The sequence below is a fragment of the Pomacea canaliculata genome, linkage group LG3 (genome assembly GCF_003073045.1).
Source record: "Pomacea canaliculata isolate SZHN2017 linkage group LG3, ASM307304v1, whole genome shotgun sequence".
NCBI classification, from domain to species: domain Eukaryota; kingdom Metazoa; phylum Mollusca; class Gastropoda; order Architaenioglossa; family Ampullariidae; genus Pomacea; species Pomacea canaliculata.
The window spans coordinates 10694242-10711133 of record NC_037592.1 but is presented as its reverse complement, the minus strand read 5'-3'; the positions used below and the strand labels follow the sequence as shown (position 1 = coordinate 10711133).

At 39.6% G+C, this 16892-nt stretch overlaps 1 protein-coding gene across 2 annotated transcripts; it reads left to right on the top strand.

Annotated features, from left to right (window-relative positions):
- The first annotated feature begins 1659 nt into the window (after positions 1 to 1659).
- Positions 1660 to 7968, top strand: LOC112558527. Of its 2 annotated transcripts, none has more exons than XM_025229025.1 (8): positions 1660 to 1736; positions 1990 to 2046; positions 2456 to 2573; positions 2793 to 2910; positions 3147 to 3273; positions 3471 to 3650; positions 3926 to 5212; positions 6288 to 7968. In XM_025229025.1, the coding sequence occupies exons 3-8, from the start codon at positions 2464 to 2466 to the stop codon at positions 6365 to 6367; spliced, it is 1902 nt and encodes a 633-aa protein (XP_025084810.1). In that variant the 5' UTR covers positions 1660 to 1736; positions 1990 to 2046; positions 2456 to 2463; the 3' UTR covers positions 6368 to 7968. The 2 variants fall into 2 exon arrangements, with proteins under 2 accessions (XP_025084810.1, XP_025084809.1); XM_025229024.1 differs by having other exon boundaries at positions 3923 to 5212.
- Positions 7969 to 16892: the final 8924 nt, after the last annotated feature.

Here is a 16892-nt window from a genome sequence, read left to right as displayed (position 1 = left end):
TGTTTGTGGACATGTAAGCAGATATGTGAATGGTGATGTATAAATATTTGTTATTCTTTCCAACTTCCTTTGTAAAATATTAGGAGAGAAGAGACTATACAGCAGAAGTATAGACCAAATCATGAGATGTCTCCACCCTCATCAGTGTCATCTGACAGCAGCTCTCGGAGTCGTCACTACTCACATAACCCATTTGAAATAGGATCTGATCGCCTACATTTCCCCATGTTCAGTCCTGGATTGCTTCACACAGTATCCACACCATCAAGTACTGAGGTCAGAAGGATTTGATCTTTAAAAACATAGGTCAAGACTATTGAAGGAGTCTTTGATGAGGTTGCTGCCGCTTTAATTGAATTATTTGATTTGAGCATAATGTCTTTTTCATAAACATTCACAGGACCTACATCTTTAGCCATATTAAGCAATCAAAATGTTAGGTTTAGATAGCAAATCTTGAGTAATGAAAGTTTGTGTAGTGATAGTGGTCTATATATTTTCTGAATGGCGTCTTCTAGGGGATATGTACATTTACTGTTGGTCCACAAGTAGGCATTATAATCAGATGCTGTCAGTTTCATTTTTTATATTTTTATTTCACAGAGAAGCCAGATAATGCAATGAGCAAATGTCTGAATGAAAGCTTTAGTGAAATCTGATTTTTATTTACAGATAGCTTATCAATGTGTTGTGTTGCTTACACAAAAATGTAGCATATAATGTAATAATTACCTTTCAGATTTTTGTGCTTTAAAAACATTTTTCATCAAACTAAAATGCTTTCAAAAGGGAGGGTCATTCAGATGGAATATTGAACACCTTGCTGAATTGCGACCAGTACACATTGATGAGAAGGACATCAAACGACAGCTTGCTAGATATAGGTAATCTTCAGGCTAAGGATGACTACAACTACAAGTTAGCAACTTAGTTATTAAGTTGTTTTATAAATGAATACTGCTAGCAGTGACACAATTAAATTGTAATTAAGGAATTAAGTTATAACGTCACAATTATGACTATGAAAGGTTAGCAAGAAAGCATATTAATAAAGTTACTGTCATAAATATGCATTCTACTGTTTGCCCAGGTACTCTCTCTGAGCATGTGTGTGTGTGAGTCTGAGAAAGAGACTGCATAATGTTACACATAATAGTGAGTGCAAAAGTAATCATAACCTATGGTATCACCATGACCTGTGGTTAAATTAGCCAAAATGAGAAACCACAGTCTAAGAAATAGAATAAAAGGGATTATTCATAGTCTATCACACCTGTTATTTTCTCTTAGTTGCCTGTGTTTTAGTGTATAAAAGTTTAACATTCAGTTACATGCACAGCCCAGACAGTGAGCTGGAAGAGAGAGCACAAAAAGCCATAGACTACTACTTCACCAATCATATGGTGGTTCCCTCTCCATGGGCAGAACCACCTCCTCCCCATGTGCTACCTGCCACACCTGTGTATGCCAGCGGTAGGAGCTTTTAAATTGCCAACCAGTTGGGCTTAATTTATGCATGATGTTGTTGAGAGTGAGTATATCTACGTTAATACCACAGGTTTTGGTTGAGAAAAGGGGTCAGATAAAAGCATTTGAAATTCTGTTCTAGATGATAAATTTGAACAGATCAATTATGCTACATGAAACTGATTTGTGCAGAATATCTGATATCCACTCCTGATGAAATCTGTGGAGCATCTAAAAAGATCTTGGGAGAAACAAAAAGACTCAAGAGTGTAAGGATTGTAAATATGTAGTCTGTTTTACATTATTGTTCGATGTGAGTTTAGGTTATGATGGTTTTAATTTATAAAGTAACATAGGAATGAGTCCATATGTGTGTGCTGTGATTACTGAACAAAATATCTAGATGTCAACTAGCAACTTCTGACATTTGCATGTGTGCTTATTGTTGCTTGGATTCTTTTTGTTAGTGTTTGTCCTTCTAGGACTGAACAACATGTTAATGTAATATCTTTGTGTGTGTAGGTGCATCTCAAACAGCTCTTACATTGCCAGTTGATTTTGATATACAGAGTGTTTTTGGTGAGAGTTATTTCATCATTACTGTCATTGATACTTTTGCTTTGTGTTTTTCCTTATCTTAGTAGACAATATTTCTAGGCTTTCTTTTGTTTACTGGAAGTTTTGAAATGATAACTTACAAATAGTATGCCATAATATCAAGGGAATACCACTTCTAACTATAGTTTCATTGATTAAAAATTAACAACAGGCAAAAGGTTTGGAGTAAAGCTTTTAATTCTTTGGCATTAACCATGAACATTTATTACTTGGGCACAGAGTTTTTGTTTGTAAAAACGGTTAACTCCAAGCATCACTTTAAGGTAACCTGATTTGACTTTAGAAGCAGGTTTATGCTGCCTACACTTTTATTTTGAGGTACATTTGATATTTGAAAATTGTTGGTGATACTGATAGAATCATGCTACAGGAGATCACATGACATACCAGGAACAAGAGAAAAGCAACAGCGATGGTATGAGTACATCATCTCTGCGCAGAAAACTATTCTTTAATGCTGACACCAGTTCTGTACTTAGTCCTGTGAGGTAAGTTACATACAGTTGCCATAATTATCTGTACCTATTGAAAAAAAAGCACCATATCTAGAACGTAGTATAGCAGTAGGTAGCACAGAGAGTGAGTGAGAGACAGTATGGCTACTGAAAGAGTAATTTTGATTACAGGTATTAGAGTGAGTTATGCTTAAAATTTCAGATCATCAAATCTATAAAGAACCAGACACATTATCTTGGCTCTGGTTGCAGGGCTGGAGTAGAATCCCCAGACCACTTGGCGGCAGCACTGCGGTCTCCTTCCCCACACAATCTTTTGGAAAAAGGGACACCTGAGTGGGAGCCGGCATCGCCAGTTCATACTCCTTCTGTCAGTTGCTGGACATTTGTGATTTTAAAGACAAGCATTATGTCTTGCCAGAAATAAAAAATTAAGATCAAATTGTCAACTTTCAGTCTCAAACATTTGTTCACAGTTAACTGAATAGAAGTTTGAGTGATATAAATAGTTGTTAGCTAATAAACATGTAGCCCATTTTGCAGTCTATTCAGTAAGTGTGTTAATATTGGCTACGGTGCCTTTTTTTTCTTTCCCTGACTGCGTAGGTCCAATTTTCCTCTAGTCCAATCCGTGGTCTCTTTGGTGATGACAGAGCGTGTCGTATGACTTCATTCTCAGAAAGTAGGAACCTTGCATCCCCAGAGCTGTCACCAATTCCTCTGAAAAAATCAGGTAATTATTTATTTGTAACATAAGAATGTATTGGAAAATGAAAGCAAACAGCAAAGCAGGTAGTAATTAATCACACTATGCAATGCAAAAATAGCTCTGCATACTACATTTTGCATCAAATTAAATTTGATTTAGTCAGTAATTTTTATCATTTGGAATCCTTAAAATGTTATTAAATAATGATCTGCCCTCTTCAGGCAAAAACAAGGCCATTAAACTGTTTTCTACAGTGGAGAGTGATAACACAGGACATTCAGATGACGAGGTATTTGGTCGGAGTGTCAAGCAATGTCTTCCTTTGGAGCACTGTGCAGGGTGTTCTCCAAAGCCCAGTCTTCAAAGTCCTGACATGTCACCTATTGCCTTCTCACGAACTGGTGAGTCTTAACTCTTTTGCGTTAAAAAATTTGGGGTTATTGTGGGGAGGGAGGGGGTTGATGGGGATTATTTTATTAGTTTTTGGTTATTTCTGGTCCTGTTGTGATAAACTCTCTGGCACTCTAGCACCGAAGACAGTATAATAGAGAATAGCAGTGCAGAGACATTGATATTAATATCATTTACATTTTAAAATTGTGATTCAGTGCAGTAGAATAGATAAACAGAAAGTGCTTGCAGAATGTTTGGTGGAATGTTTGCATTGTTACAGATGGCAGCACCCTGCTGAAGACCCGATCTGTGGCAGGTGATGGCTCCTTATCATCAAGTGCCAAAACACTGCAATGTAGTCCCAAGCATTCACCTACTGTACCTCAGCCTTTCTCTGACTACATCAAAAACTCTACGGCTCAGAGGATTAAGGTCTCCATGGAAGCAGACACATTTCCAGGAGGTGCTCAACGTGATCAAGGCCACAGTATGAAAGAGATGTCAGTGACAGATGCTGGGGATTTGGATGGAGCCAGTAGCGTGGACATGTTTCAGCATCGCAGCACCTCATCTAACGTGGATGCTGGCTACCATACAGCTAGTGGAAGTGGCAGCCTTCAGCTGACACAACAAGAGACAGGGCTCCAGGCATCCAGTGCTGGTAATTGTTTCTCAGATGCCAGCAACCTGTTTGCATCGCTTGAGTCCAAGCTGCAATACCGTGACAGCAAGTCAGGTGTGCAGTCATTGAACACCTCCAGCACTGGAGATGGCTTGACACAAGACAGTGGTGTGAGTTCTGCGGCAGGGCTGGAAGGTGGTGGGCTGTATACCAACCTGACGAGTCAGTTTATGAGCATCCCCTTGCGATCTGAAACAAGTGTTGATGGATGCGAGCTGGATGTTAGCATGAGGTCAGTAGGTAATGGTAGACCACCGCACTTTGAATTTGAGGGTCTCAGAGATGAACAGAGAGATTTCAGAAATGTCAAATGGGACACAGATATTTTTAAAGGGAGTGACTGTGAAGAGGAGCCCACAGCTGAAGGGAGAATAAAAAGACAAAATATAGGTGTAAATCATTCTGAAGAGAAAGTAAGAAGGCAAGATGATATCAGATCTGTAACAGGAGATAAAGGTTTGCATGACAAACATGTCAGATTTTTGGAACAGGTTGCAGACACTCTTCAGAAGAAAGTGCCTGAATATCAAGACAGTTTCCTGGTTGCTAAATCAGGAAATCATAACTCCTCACAAGGCTTGACTGATTCCACAACCAGACACAACAATATAGAAGACTTCTTTGGGAGAGACAGTGATGACAATGTGTTGGATCGAGCAAGAAAATATTTGGCACTGAATAGTGGTTTTAGTGCAGAGTCTAAGGGTTCAGACTTCCCTGAAGGGTCAAGCTATGAGAAGGAAGTGATAACAAAGTCTGTCAGTACTGTCCAAACGCCCACAAGACCACTTGAATCATCATCCACACCAAGGAAGAGGATGATGGGAGACTTGGCAAGAGATCTCTTGTCGCCAGGTGTTGGAGAACAGGGCAGTCCTACTCTGGCTAGTGAGTTTTTTTTTTTAATGTTGCTTTTGTTTTTGAGGTGCTGCTGTATGCAAGTGAATGGATTAGTGTGAATCATGTTGGTCTCATAACTATAAATAAACAGATTTTGTGTCTTTAATGCTTATAAATTAGTTGTTTAGATTTACTTGTGCCAAAGATCGGGAATATAAAAGTCTCTAGCAGCCAGGGCAGTAATTTTGTTTGGTTAAAGAGCAGCTGTATCCCCTGATTTAGTAGTTGGATTGTCGGGTAATATCAATTTACAAGGAAATTTTCTGATTTTTCAGATGTAAAACTTCGAAACGTATATTTTTGTGTGGTGTGGGCGCAGGATTGGGGCTGTAGGAAATCTATATGAATGAGAGCAAGTGAACAGATTTATTAAGTGTGAAAAGCATCAAGGCACAAAATTTTAAACAAATATCTTTCTAATATTAAGGCAAAGTAGTTCAAGACAGTTTATCATGTAAATTGTTCTTATGTAGATGTCCTTTTCAGTTTATTGTGTAAATCTAGAAGCAGATTTATAATCAACAATAAGTCTGAGCAGTGTTATGAGCCTCTTAGGGTTTAGTTTTTAATTTACTGTGGGTGGAACGTTCTTAAAACGGTGGCGTTGTTAAAGGGAGAGAACGTGAAATAGACCATAAATATGTTGACACTCGTGACAGCAGTCTCTTCCCTTCAGCTGCTACTCTTGTTCAGTCTTGTACTATGGCCTACATAAAGAATGTGACCAGTGACGGTGGGTATCATTATTGTTAGGTAAATGGGATCTATGGAAAAAAAGTGGTTGCATTGTGTTGCAAATACTTATGGCACTGTTCTGTTTATAGAATTTGTGTTTGACTAGTTTCACCCCACCTACCCCTTATTTGGCCATGCTGAAGTGTGTGCGCATTCAGTATCCAAGAGATACCTGTGAGGACAGAATGGAATATATTTAAAACAAATAAAATATCATTATTCTGACTTACTTTCTCAGTTTTGAGTCTATATTTTTGGCATACTTTTTGCGCTGAAGGTTCTAAAACTAATGATCACTTATAAATTTCTATATTTTGTTTTGTTTCAGGCCAAGTAGCCATGGAAATTATTCGAAGAGCAGAAGAGGAATTGAAGCAATGCCGAAACATTTGCTTGCCAGATAGTTAAGAACAGTTTGTGGAAATTCATATTCTAATGTATAAGTGTGTATTTGTGCTTGTCCATGACTGTGCAAAACCGAGAAAGTGTGTTTGTGTGTGAGAGCCATTTCCGGTAAACTCCAGTGTGTAGTTGTCCCCTTTAGTGACAAAATATGCATCAGTAGTATGCTACATCAAAGCTGTAACATGACAAAGCAGGGTCAACATGTACTGGATTTTTCAGATTTTTAATAGGAAGCATTTACACACTTGTATCTAGACTGTGGTCATCTAGTAACCCTTGGTACATGTTCTTGGACAGTCACAAGCAGCAGGGGATTCCATATATGCAGTGTTTTAATTTAATCCTAGCTCACATCTGCTGCCATGAAAGCAAACTAAACCTTTCTTTTGTAGCTCGTAATCTTTACAAATATCTTTTTGCTCTTAAGGTTTAAGATTTCTTTGTGAAGAAAATCCTCCTGGTAATTCTGAACAGTCAGTGTAAAAAGTAACACTAAAGTGATGGGGCCAAATCTGAATAAGAACATACATTAAAAACTCTTCCTGCTGTTAACAATTTTGAGAGTTACTTGAATATAGTGCACATATTTCAGGGAAATAAAGTAAGATAGAGGTAATTTATTTTATCATGCAGTAAATAAACATGTTTTTGTAGAATAATAATCACAACATTTTTTTTTCCTGGTGAATTTGCTATGTCACATACCCATGTAGGAAAAGAGCAGGAGGGAAAAATAGCATTGCCACGGGATGCTAAGGAATCTCTTTTGACAGTAATTTGTCCAGAAATAGATTTCAGATTGTATAAGGTGCCTTTAAAATTTGTGATCATGTGCCTGTAAATGTGTGTTGATATGTAAATATAATTTGTGCACATGTACATAAATTTATACATGAGGTGATACCCACATTTTAGAAACCTCTTGCATGCATGATAGCAGCGTGAAAATTGCATGCAGGTGTGTGTGCTTCAAGGATTGTTAATTTCTTCGACTTTGTATTCTTTTAAATATGTCACAGATGGGATCAGATGTAAAGAATTTAAGTGATTTTAGATTTTTACCAGCTTTAGTCTGTTTAACTCTTTACAATTAGGGGTTTCTTGCTCATTCACAGAGTAAATGTGGCTTTTCATCTGTTCATGTTTGACAGCTGTAAAGAGTTAAAATGGACTGGAGTGTTGAGAAAAGTTCACTCTAGTGTTAAAATTTCACTGTATCTCTGCCAAGTTATGGCTACCATCAGACATGGCATCACAAGATGTCAGAACATGAACTGATGTAAATGAGTTTCATGCAGTAACAGCAGTAATTTTTGTCAGTGATTGAAAGAACATCGGAATTCAAATTGTTTTGTGGTAATTCTCTGCAGTATTTCTTATTGGTGCCTTCTGGAGACAGCATTCTGTGATAAGTGTCAGCATTTTTGATAAGTGTAGTGGGATTCAGTAGATCCCTGTGAAATCCTTTTTAGAACATACTGTGACAATAATCTGTTGTCTTCCACTAGAAGATAAGTGCATGTGTTTGTTAAGTTGTGCGTGCCATGAAAAGGGAAATAACTGTCTTGAATGCAATGCTTACTAATAAAGGTTTGTAATCAAGATCTGTAGTTTGTTGACTTAAATCAACTTAACGATAGCTCCCAGATTCTCGTAAAGTACAAATATCTAAACTTGACAAGGCTTCTCATAGTCTGTTGTTAAAATACTTCTGCTTTAAAATTGTTGTAAAAGTACTGCAGCTGTAAAATCGCATGTTGAATGAGCTCATTTTGCGATGATGGGAAATATTTTCTGAGACATCGTTGTAGCTGTTGATGGTTATAAAAACTTTATTTCTCATATTTGACACTGAGAGTCAAGTATTGGCCTGAAGTAATGATCGCTTTTAAATCGGTGGCATGTCCATTGTAGGAATGTCAAGAAAGTACCAGATGGATCCATTTACATTCATTATCATCACCTTGCACCATGGCCAGTTGACCTCTGTGTCGAGTTCACAAGTCAAAATCGATTAGATGTCATTCTTAGTTTCTCCCAGTGATTGTCAGTATGTTTACCTTCAGCCTTCATTAGTAACGGCCACACTTGTTTACCCAACTGTCATCCCCCACCCACCCATGTCTTACTCTCTCCTTCCGTCAGCGGAAGAACAGCTTCGGCTCCGGCTTGTGAGCCCGAGCACACCCGTGACAATCAGTAGGTAGGGGAATGGTCGGCCGTAAACATCTCACCATAGTCGACGTTTCACGCTTCATTAACCCGCCTTTCCACGCACCACCGGTGGCAAGGTTGTAGGCGACAGCGGCGTCACCTGGCGAACCCACTCAATCACTTTTGCACTCAGTCAAGAGAAACCAGTCAGAGACCTCGCGTCTTGGGGCTTGAAAGGAAATATTTTTAGGCTTTGGGTGTGGAACATAAATGGACATGTATTTCCTACAATAGCATTTGATATTTGTTTCCTTCATCGAGTCATCGGAAGACGGGATGGCCGTATCAAAAGCTGTATTACGGCAAATGTGAAGACACGAATGCTTAACGGTCTAATCAGGTGCATTTTTCCAACTCCAACAACTGGGTAAATCTTGCTGGTAAAATTTTATTTCCCCAAATCTGAATGATGACGTTTATTTAAATTTTACATTAAGATCAACCTTTTGAAGATAAATACTACAGTATTTTAGTTTATTCACCTCTTCTCTCGTTTTCCCCAAGAAGTGAACTTCAGTTTGTGTATATCCGTAATATACATCCGTGCAACGGCTTAAAAATATATTTATTAACCTGGCTGTCACGATGGAACAAAACGCCTCGTAAAGACAGATTTCATGACACTGGATCGCAGTAAACTTTTTCAAGCATAAACTTGACACAAAACATTATATTAGTCATGGCTGGAATATTTTTTAACTTCTTCTGTTAGAGGGATATTGCCTCTGAAAAAGTTTGAGTCAACGAGGGGAGGAGTCGTCGAGAGCGAAGGCGGGAAAGTAAAAGACTTGTGAAGGAATAAAAGAGTTGTGAAGAATACAGAGAATACAGTTTGTCCTCAATGAATGCGAATCACAAACATTTTTGTCGAGCAAAACACTGGTGTACAGGACCTGTCTTACTGTCAAAGGCCGCCATTGTGCCATGCACGAGAACTCCATTGACGGCGCCAGACACTGGCAGTCAAGTTGGAAACATGTTGGAATATTTGTTTGGTCTTTCCTTCTTTCTACACAGACTGTGAGTGGTTAGAGGCAGACAGCACGGACAACGTTTGGGGAAGCTCCTCCGCAAGATATCAACGTTTTCATTGACAGATCTTTATTTGTTTCAAAGGTAGGTGAGCTTAAGTCGTTACAGAATATTTATCACAGATAAACAAAAATATAATATTGAATTCCTAGATTTAATAATGGATTAATGTTTATTCTTTCACTCAGTGAGTGAAATGGGTGACTGAATGAGTGAAAGTGAGTAAAAAGCATTATGTTTGTTTTCGTAGTTTACTGGTTTTTACAGCTCCATACACTTTTAAGCTCCATAAAGAATGCACTGAATCCTCAACCGCGAGGTTGAGCAGTCATAGACATGTTACCAGAAATTCTAGAACAGAACAATACCCGTGACACCTCCATTCTCTACTGCCAGAGTCTTTAAGGGTAATAACACGTGTTGGCGAAGTGTAATTATTAGTTTTTTTTTATAAAACTAAATTTATAATAGTTTACAGTTTATAATTATTGTTCAGAACGATACACTTGTCGTAGGTCAGTAATCATGTAAACGCTAGTTTTTCTATAAAGCCAGATGATTCATTGCATTTATACTTAAAGGAAAAGGCAAGTGAAATGGAGTTGAATTTAAAGGATAAATACTGATGTGCTGAATCGCTTCTATTCCAAATTTTGGGTATTGACTGCATCTCTTACACCTGCTTACACGATGAAGATTATAACCTTTGACCCCAGTGATGATAATGCGGCTGTTTTCACGATGTCGGGAGAAAAGACAACACAAAGAATTTAATCCTTTATCATTTAAAAAATAATATGGAGATAAATGAAGTAATAACAACGGCAACTTGCCCTGAGGACTGCACAGCCCAATGGCCGAAGTTCAGGAATAGAGAAAAACATGTCACCACGGTGTCCATTGTAAGTAAACGATCGTTTTGTAACCGGAAATCTTGATAGGATGTTACTCCTCAAAATCTCTCCCAACTTACCATTTGACTTGCTTTTACCTTTAAGTCTCGCAATGGCCTTTCTAACGACAACCAGACTGTAAATAGTATCGAGTCTACAGCTCCTTGCCCGTCTAACCACCCTGTGTCCGTTCACAAAGCCTGGAGTCGTTCACAGCAATGCTCACCTTTGTGTTGTAAAGGTAGTTGAGCTCGGCAAGGTGTGCACACCTGTGCAGGTAGACACGCGCCTGCACGCTGCCCTGCCAAGGTGTCGTGCAGTAGGTGTGGGAGGTGACGCAGTGATTTACCTGCACCAGGTGGAGGTAGTGTGTCGACGATGACACCCGGGGTGGTGGGGCGCTCTACTGCCTCCCGTCAGACTTGTGGCACCTGCTGTCACACCCGTGTTTCTGACGACAGTCGGGTAGGACTAACAGGTAGGTATTTGGAAGGAGGGTAGGGGGAAGGAAAAAATATTGTAAAGCTGGCGACAGTTGGAGTGTACTTTCACATACATTATGCACAAGCTACCTTACTTCATGTTAATTTTTTAATAGTTTTTTTTAGAACCTTAGAGCGAAGACCACACATCTCAGCTTAATTAATCTCACAGAATTTAATTGAGCATTTACTCAAATGGGCTGAATCTTCCGGATATCACGATGCTAGGTGAAAGTTCCGTTAACGGCATTTTTTTTTTTTTTTTTTTTTTTGGTTTTTTAAAATTTTTTCCCTGACTCCCATCTGTAAGTTTTCACTCCTTATATCCCCCCGACGTCTGTGTGCAAGACATTTGACACTGATTGCCATAGTTGGAACACAGACAACATAGGGTTGAGGTCAGTGTTTGTCGACTTTAAAAAAGATGCGTCAGTTTTGTTTTTCCCTTAGATAATTATTTATCACCTTTTTGTTTTGCTCAACTGTGAATACCAGGCAATTGTGTTATTTACGCTTTTAAGTGACCCGCTCTTTGTTCTAAAGATAATTGAAAAAGTTGTTTATGTGACACGGTCGCTAGTTTCAGTCCCAGAAGCAGGTATGATCGGTCATTTTAAATAATTCAAGGCTCTCATGATCACGAAGTTATTAACAGGCCACACCAATAATTCTTGTCAGATATGACAAAGCAGGATTTCTATGCAAATCTCTCCCATGCTTTACTCGCCATTGTCCGCAAGGGTGGCCTACACCGAGGTGTGTGTCAGAGCTGTGTGACCGGGTGGATGTGACCTTTCCTCCTCGTCTTATCGATGGATTCGTCTGATTGGTTACATAGCAACTTGGCAACAAGTTGGCTGCAACCTGCTGGCGCTTTCTGATAGCTCCTTCTTATTCAAACCCACTTATCCTTTCAATTAAATTGTATGCAGTTATTTTGACCATCTTCTGTATATCTATTTATCTGTAGAGCCTTTGATGCTGACCCTTTGTTTAAACACCGAGCAGCCAACCAATAACTTGCACTGTGTTAATTCGTCCTAACTCAGACGAACGAACGAACAGACGCGAGAGAGGGATGTCATCATCAGACGCATGACACCACGAAAGAAATGAACTTCCCACGAACTTTACTGACCCAGGTCACGTGATCCAGCAAGTCTTATTGTTTCGTTTGCACATGAGAGCATGACTGTCTACCTGAAGACTCTGAAGTCAGTCTGACTGTCAAAGCACCTTTTTTTCAGCATAAATTACCTTTTTTCTGTAAATTTTCCTGACAAGTCTGTTACTAACTCTAACAGTCGATGTATGCCGGGCAGATTCTCTATTACATGTCTACTCACTATAAAAACATGGACGTGGCCTTGTGTCAATCAATTAACCTACTTCAGAAAGAGAGAGAGAGACTTTCTCTTCTTCTTTTATGTTTTTGCACACTCGGTAGCGCAGTGGTCTAGCACTCGCTTGGTACCACGACAGCCAGGAAGCAAGATCTCGTTCAGTTCTCGTCTCGCGCTACACTCCAATCAGCCATGTCTTTCTGCATATACATGCTGAAAAATTAATGTCCTCTTAAAGTAAATGGAGCGGTTTGTGCCAGGGTTCGAAAGTTTTTATCGAGACGTGAACGTGCCTTTTAAGACCACCTCACCCTTTAAAACTTTATGACCAGTTTTATGTATGGCTCGTGCAACCTGGCCCTAGAGTGCTCAGAAGAGGAATAAACAAAAATATTAAAATTCTGTGCGGTATTTTTCGTTTCTATTATTTGCATGAATGAATCTTGTGCCCATGTTTCTTGTCAGTCTATGCTTTGTGTGCCTCTTGCTCAATCGACTCGAAAATTCCCCCTTTGCTCGAAGAAAATAATTAAAGGAGTGGGGATGGGACTAGTCAGTGGGTATGAGAGGGGGGCCTCTTCCTCCACTGCCCCTTGTCTCTTGAGAAAAGGATCAAGCTCGCCTCCATGTGGGGAAATGTGCTATACGAATCCTATTATTATTATGATGATGATGTCACTAGGCGGTAGGAATATTTCAGCTCCATTAAAATCCCACAGGACCACTAGTCGATGTGAACAGTCCCAGTCCCGTGTAATCTGATTGCCTGTGCGTGCGTGAAGCCGTACGCCGTTGCTCTGTGCACAAGACTGGTTTCATTCAAGACACGAAAAGGTCAGAGGTCAGGTCGTTGCGAATACCTGTTCGGAACACACGTAATCTTAACCCGCGGCTGCCGCGCCTGATTGATCCGCTGTGTTGTCTTTATAACATGTATCTTGACACACCTGGCCGCTCACTGTGGCTAAACCTCACCTGACGTCTGTCGCTTCTGTTTGACAGGTAAGCCGACAGTTATGTAAGTCTGACAATATAGTTGTCTGTTAGATTCTTTCATTTTGTTAGAAAAGCTTCCAAAGTGGTTTTTAGTTTGGAAGGAGGGGAATTACAAGGTCTGATACACAGCTGCTGAGGAATAATTATAATTGAGCTGTCAAGGGTTCCCGGACTGAGTAGTTCCATGTTGTTACACATTCCAGGTGTTATAGGGTGAGACAAAAGATAGACTCTTTCTTGTTGAAACGATTCCATGTTGCAGGACAAAATACAGAACCCGTCACTGACATCGTACTAACAAAGATGGAGTAGAAAAGTATACATGAGAAAGCTGCGGTCTTTTATTAAAAAAAAAACACTTTAAAATTTAAAATCTATAGATAATATGAAACACTGGCATAAATGGTGTATATCCTCTGTAGACATGACTTGAATAATATGCGCGTGAACTTTGCTCATCTTGTTAAGGATTATTCGGCTTTTAGTTTATCCCCAGATATATGCTTGTTGTCATTGATTGACAGTTGTTATATACTTTATTGTTTGAGGTTATTAGACCACATATTGAAAGGACTGAGAAGTAACAATGCTTGCTGGGCTGAGAGACTAGTTTCTGTCCTTGTGATGTCCGTAGACAAGGCCACTTGTGTCTGTGATTGCGACAAGCAAGTTGTAGCGGCACCGACTCTTTGATCTTTTCCTTCTTTGTTTACGGTGGTAATGACGAGAGTTCACCGAGTTTAGAGAATCGGATGCAAATAATATGGAGCCACACACCCGTGAAGTGTTTTAGGACAATTGTTCTTTCTCTCTCTCTGTTGCATTTCATATCTGTGTGTGTATGTGTGTGATTTCATATCTCTCTCTTTCTCTTCGGCATTTCAATGCAAATGTGTTCGTGCTTAGAATCAAAGCGAAAGGTTCTCCACTTAGGTCGCTAATTAAAATTTTTTACAATGAGTCCCGCAAGAACAATTCAGTGCCCATGTAATCTGCAGAGCGAGCGAGGACAATAGTCAATGTAAATCTTTAAAAGGTCTGTCTACAGTTTTTCTGTGGCAAAATATCAAACCTGCCTTCAAGTCCTTCAGCAGCAACAGGCGGCCATCCAGTCTCGCCCTGTGTTTTAAGATCATCAAAGACTGAGACCTTGAGGTCACACTGGACGGCCATTGTGCCCAGTATAAACAATCTGAATTTCTGGACTTAATTTTAAAGATCTCGACTCAACCTAAAAAGTTTCAAAAATAGTTGTTTCATTTTGGGTATAGTATTTCGTATATTTATGACTTGAGTGAAATGTGTAGACTTCAAGATAACAGGCAGATTGTATTTACTAGAATTTCCTTTTCGTTGGCTGACGGAGGAGTCAGGGTGCGGGGGTCTGGGGGTCCGGGGTGTGGAGACGATGAAACATTGGAGCTCCAGTCCTTGTTTCAGTGTGCCGTGACTGTACACGTCGCTGTGTTCACTGAACTCGGTTTCGGGTTCCTGTGGCAGAAAAGATTACATGTCTACGGCGGTTTGGGACTGGTGAAAACCTTAAACAAGAACGAGGTTCGAACATATATCAGGTCAGGCCGAAGGTGTGCAACGGGGCAGAAAAGACAAGATCTGTTCAACCACCCTCTTCCATTCCTGATCCACTCCGCCCCCTCCCACCAAAAAAAAAAAAAAAAAAAAGAACTGTAAAATGACATGGCAATGAACGTAAGATGTGTTTGGACTTAAAGGTCAAGTAGGGTGCATTTCCCCTAAAACTGCAAAGATCAAAACCTCATTTCCCCAAAATTGCGTGAATACCCGCTTTCCATTCTCGAGGCACACACCTACACACACACATGACCCCAGGGTAGTGCATGGACTGTAATAAAAGTCTCAGACACCTGGGAACATATGTTAATTAGGCATATCATGACCTCACCTCTTTCTGTGCATGTAATTTTGTAGGTGTGTATCTTGAGAATGGCAGTGGGTATTCACTCAGATTTAGACAAATATTATCTTGCACTGAGCTTGACCCCACCATAAAAAATTTGCATGCCAGTAGTCCTTTAGAGAACTTTCATCAAAATCTGGAGGCGAAGTAGCTCGTCTTGCTTAATGGCTGAAAACGACTCACGCTTAGTTTAAAAACATTTTCGCTCAGACAAGTGCGACTAGCTCATGGGTATGGTTTTGTAGATAGTAGTGTCGATGGTATAGTGATCTCAAGAACCACTTAGACTATAAAACTCACTGGCTTGCTGTTGGTGCATAGAATTAAACACATTGTTTCCTTTTTGCATCAAGCATGGGTTCGTGATCCTTTATTGCCGCTTTTTGTGAAACACGAGCCATTGTAGGCGTAATTAATGAAGAAGCAAAATTTGTTATATTACATATATTATAGTACAGACAACCTACCATCTGACCATCCAAGTAGTGACTAGCAGGCCAAGGATCCAAGCAGAAGCAGATTACAATTCTTGCCGATCGTGTGTGTCAGACTTGTCTGCGTCTGCGTATCTCCAGTCTGCACCTGTGCCACAGCTTGGTCACGCTAGAGTGAACTCCATAAATATCATGAGGTCACGGCCAAACCGGGATCCTTTAAATATTAATTAAAAGCGAAATGATGCATAAATAATGGCACACTTTGCTGTCGAGTTTAAAAACTTCAAACAAAACAAAAAAAAAAAAAAAAAAAAAACAAAACAAAAAAAAAAAAACAAAACAAAAAACAACAACAAAACAAACAAAAAACAAAACAAAAAAAAAAAAAACCAACTATTTGTAGCCGTACAAATGCAATAAATGCGCCACAAATGCATCTTCAGGTGTATCGTCAACCACACCTATTGCAGGTAATGATAACTGCTGCGTGCCTAAACACATTCCCCCGATAAGATTTTATCCTGGTTCCACTGGATCGGTCCGAGATCGATGCGTTCCACTTGACTGACTCAGAGATCAGCGAGTTCGGTCGGCTGGTTGGCGGGCGGTGATCTCTCAACCAGGTGCACTGCTTCTGAGAGACTGTGTTTGTCGGTCATAGTAGATATTGCCTTTGATGCCGGTTAGGAACAAAGAGTATTGGTCGATTCGTGTTAAAGATCGGGAGGTGCTAGCACGCTAAAAATATCTTCTGACACGTGACTTCGACGAGGGTAGTGTGCACAAAGATGAACCAGTATAAAGTTTTTTTTTGCTTTTTACCTTGAACGTAGTAGTGTGGTCTTTATTTGTGCCAGCGGCATTTCAAAATTAATACTGACCCCAAACAAGAGTTTTAGAGAGAGGAAGATAGTACTAGTGTTTTAGGAGGTATGAAGACAGAGATTGGTAATACATGTATTGTTAAGAGACAGGAAGTGTCTGGTAAATCTTTCAAGAGACAGGAAGATATTGGTAACACCACGAACTTGTATTATCAAACTGCTTGCAGACGATTTTTTTCCAATTGACTACTAAAACGAGGCTAGTGTATACAAAGCTTCCGGTTTAGTCACGTTTCAGCATAATTACTAGAACGAGGTTGGTGTAGTCACAGTCATTGTTTAGGCTCGCCAGGACTATCGAGGGAGAA